Below are 2,952 nucleotides of genomic sequence, written 5' to 3'. Positions count from 1 at the left end.
AAAGAAATATATAAAACAATTTTTGTAACTGCCCAGGAAGTAGAATTGCTTTCCCAGCTTTTGATTTTCATTGCATACATATACCTTTGATGCAGGGTATTTTTGTTTTTGTGTCCATCCTGGGGCTCAAATTCAAGGCCTGGGTACTGTCCTTGAACTGTGGTTGCCTAGTACATATTGAAAACTAGCAAGAATAGAATGGGCGTTGTAATCTATAGAATGCATAGGATCACATATATGTACCTTACGTAGGAATATATATATACATATATATATATATATAATATTTATTTTTCTCTCCTTTCCCCATCTCAGGAGCCTCCTCAGCAAGATGATGATAAGGGCTGAAATGTTGCCAGGTCCTTTTCTGATGGTGGCTGGGGTCAGGGTTGGGTGGGGAGGGGCAAAGAGGGAAATACAGAGAGTCTGCCTCCCCGTGTCCCGGTCTGCCTGTGTCTGCATAAGCCACTCTTGCTTCCGAGCAAGGCCAAGTCTCCTGCTGTTGTACTCCCCAATCTCCCTCACTCTGGATCAGAGAGGAGTGTTGGAAAGTGAGCGAGGGATGCCAGTGGCTGGCAACTTATGTGTCCCAAGACTCAGGTGCTGCTGTGTTGACATTAGTGGGAGGAAATTGAGGCTGGATGGACCTGGGAAAATGAAGATGGGAGCCAGAAGTCAGGAATCCAGCGATATGAATATATATTCATGAACAGCTTGATTAAAAGTGCAGAAGAAAGCTTGGGGCGCTGGTGACTCAGGCCTGTAATCCTAGCTACTCAGGAGGCTGAGATCTAAGGATTGTGGTAGACTAGGCAGGAAAGTGTCCAGCAAAAAGAGAGCTGTGGCTCAAGTGATTGAATACTAGCTTTGAGCAAAAAAGCTAAGGGACAATGCCCAGGTCCTAAGTTCAAGCCCCAGTGCTGGCACACATGTATGTGCGTGCATGTGTGCATGCACACACACAGGGTCATAAAGATTAGGATAAGAAAAATCTATTGCTCTTTGTGTATTATATATCAAAGAAAAAGTACAGATTAACAACAGAAGTCAATAAGTTTAATAGAGCACCAAAATATAAAGAAACAAACAGCATTTAATTTACAGACAAAAACCTCTTATACAATAACCATAACAAACAAATTTTGGAATATTATCAACCAATAACACACCAGCCTTCTCTGGAGGCAAATTTCATACACATCTGGGGCATGAAGAACTGGAGGCTGACCACATTATAAGATGCCAATTTTCATTCAAAAGTTTTACCACCCAAAATGGGGGGGGGGAGATACCACCAGTTTTTGTAAAAACTACAATGAGTTGAATTTAAAGTTCTACAAGAGAAAATCAACTGAACATCAGAAAAACTGGGCACTGGTGGCTCACACCTGTAATCTTAGCTATTCAAGAGGCTGAGATCTGAGGTTTGCAGTTTGAAGCCAACCGTTATCAAACAAAAAGAGTCAGAACTGGAGCTGTGGCTCAACAGATAGAGCATTAGCCTTGAACAAAAGAAGCTCAGGAACAGCACTCAGGTCCTAAGTTCAAGCCCCAAGACTGGTATACCTGCGTGTACATGTGCATGCACGCACACGATCACAAAAGCAGTACAATGCCAGTTCAGTATTATTCCCTGGAGCAAAGACAATTTTAATGTTAACATTCAATAATCAAAAAAATTTAAAACACTGGAGTAGCAAAGCCTTTCAAACCATGATTCAGTTGAGTAGACCTACAAGTACAAGTACACACACAAATGTATAGCTACCTTAAGAGTTTTCTGCAAGGGAACGTAGGAAGGCAGTTAAATACAAGAAACTGCCTTTTCATCTCAAATCACAAAAGGCTAACTTTGTTTTTGGCAGTATTTATTTTAGGACCTGGAATGTTCTAGGGCTTGAGCCTTTTTTTTTTTTGTCGGTCGTGGGTCTTGAACTCTGGGCCTGGGCGTTGTCCCTGAGCTCTTCAGCTCCAGGCTAGCGCTCTACCACTTGAGCCCCACTGCTACTTCCAGTTTTCTGGTGTTTAATTGGAGATAAGTCTTACAGCCTTGCCTGCCTGGGCTGGCTTTGAACGTCAATCCTTAGATCTCAGCCTCCTGAGTACCTAGGATTACACGGGTGAGCCACCAGCGCCCATCTCTCCTTTTTTTTTTTTTTTTCCAGGTAGGGTCTCTTGCTTTTTGCCTAGGCAGAGACCTCAGACTGAGCTCCTCCTGCCTCTGCCTCTTGGCCACACCCACACAGTGGTAACTTTTTTAGTCTTTGTTGCCCAGACAGACCCATAAGCCAATGAGCAGTGGGTACTGCCCTGGGAAGTGGTTTTACACTGTCACATTCCTCCAAAGCCAAGTCTGGTAGGCGGGGTTGTATGGAAGGTAACCCTGGAGAAGCCCAAGGACAGTTGTGTGTTAATATTCATTTAAAATACTGAAAATACATCTGCTTTTCAGCAAGAGCTTCCACTTAAACTCTACTGTAGGGAGAATGAACACATTAATCCATAGGGCTGGGGGTGTGGCTCACATGGTAGAGCGCCTGCATAGCAAGCACAAGGTCCTTGAGTTTAAATCCTAGTATTGTCAAAAAGAACACTAAATACAATAAATACATAGCACGTATAAAACAACCAAGACATCCAAAAGATGACTAATGCACTCTAATTAAAGATACAGCTTTACATTGTAGTTGTTAAAACCCCAGGAGTAGGGGGCATGGCTTAGTTGGCCACGTGCCAGCCCATGAATGAAAGCATCAAGTACTGAGTTCAAGTCCCAGTCTGAGGAGGGAGGGAGAGAAATCCAACCCAAGAGGTGGTAGGATATATCACCTTGACTTTTTTTTTTTGGGGGGGGGGTTGGTCGTGGGGCCTGAACTCTGGGCCTGGGTGCTGTCCCTCAGCTCTTCAGCTCAAGGCTAGCTCTCTACCACTTGAGCCACAGCGCCACTTCTG

At 43.8% G+C, this 2,952-nt stretch overlaps 1 protein-coding gene across 1 annotated transcript in view; it reads right to left on the bottom strand.

Annotated features, from left to right (window-relative positions):
- Positions 1–521: 521 nt before the first annotated feature.
- Positions 522–2,952, bottom strand: part of Eid2b (EP300 interacting inhibitor of differentiation 2B) — a 3,974-nt gene continuing 1,543 nt past the window's right edge. Inside the window, exon 2 of the mRNA XM_013036097.1 lies at positions 522–526. Within this exon, the coding sequence (XP_012891551.1) occupies positions 522–526 (5 nt within the window). The remainder of the gene's footprint in view (positions 527–2,952) is intronic.

This window comes from Dipodomys ordii, unplaced genomic scaffold (assembly GCF_000151885.1).
Source record: "Dipodomys ordii isolate 6190 unplaced genomic scaffold, Dord_2.0 Scaffold249, whole genome shotgun sequence".
NCBI classification, from domain to species: domain Eukaryota; kingdom Metazoa; phylum Chordata; class Mammalia; order Rodentia; family Heteromyidae; genus Dipodomys; species Dipodomys ordii.
This window is presented reverse-complemented; position numbering and strand designations above follow the sequence as displayed.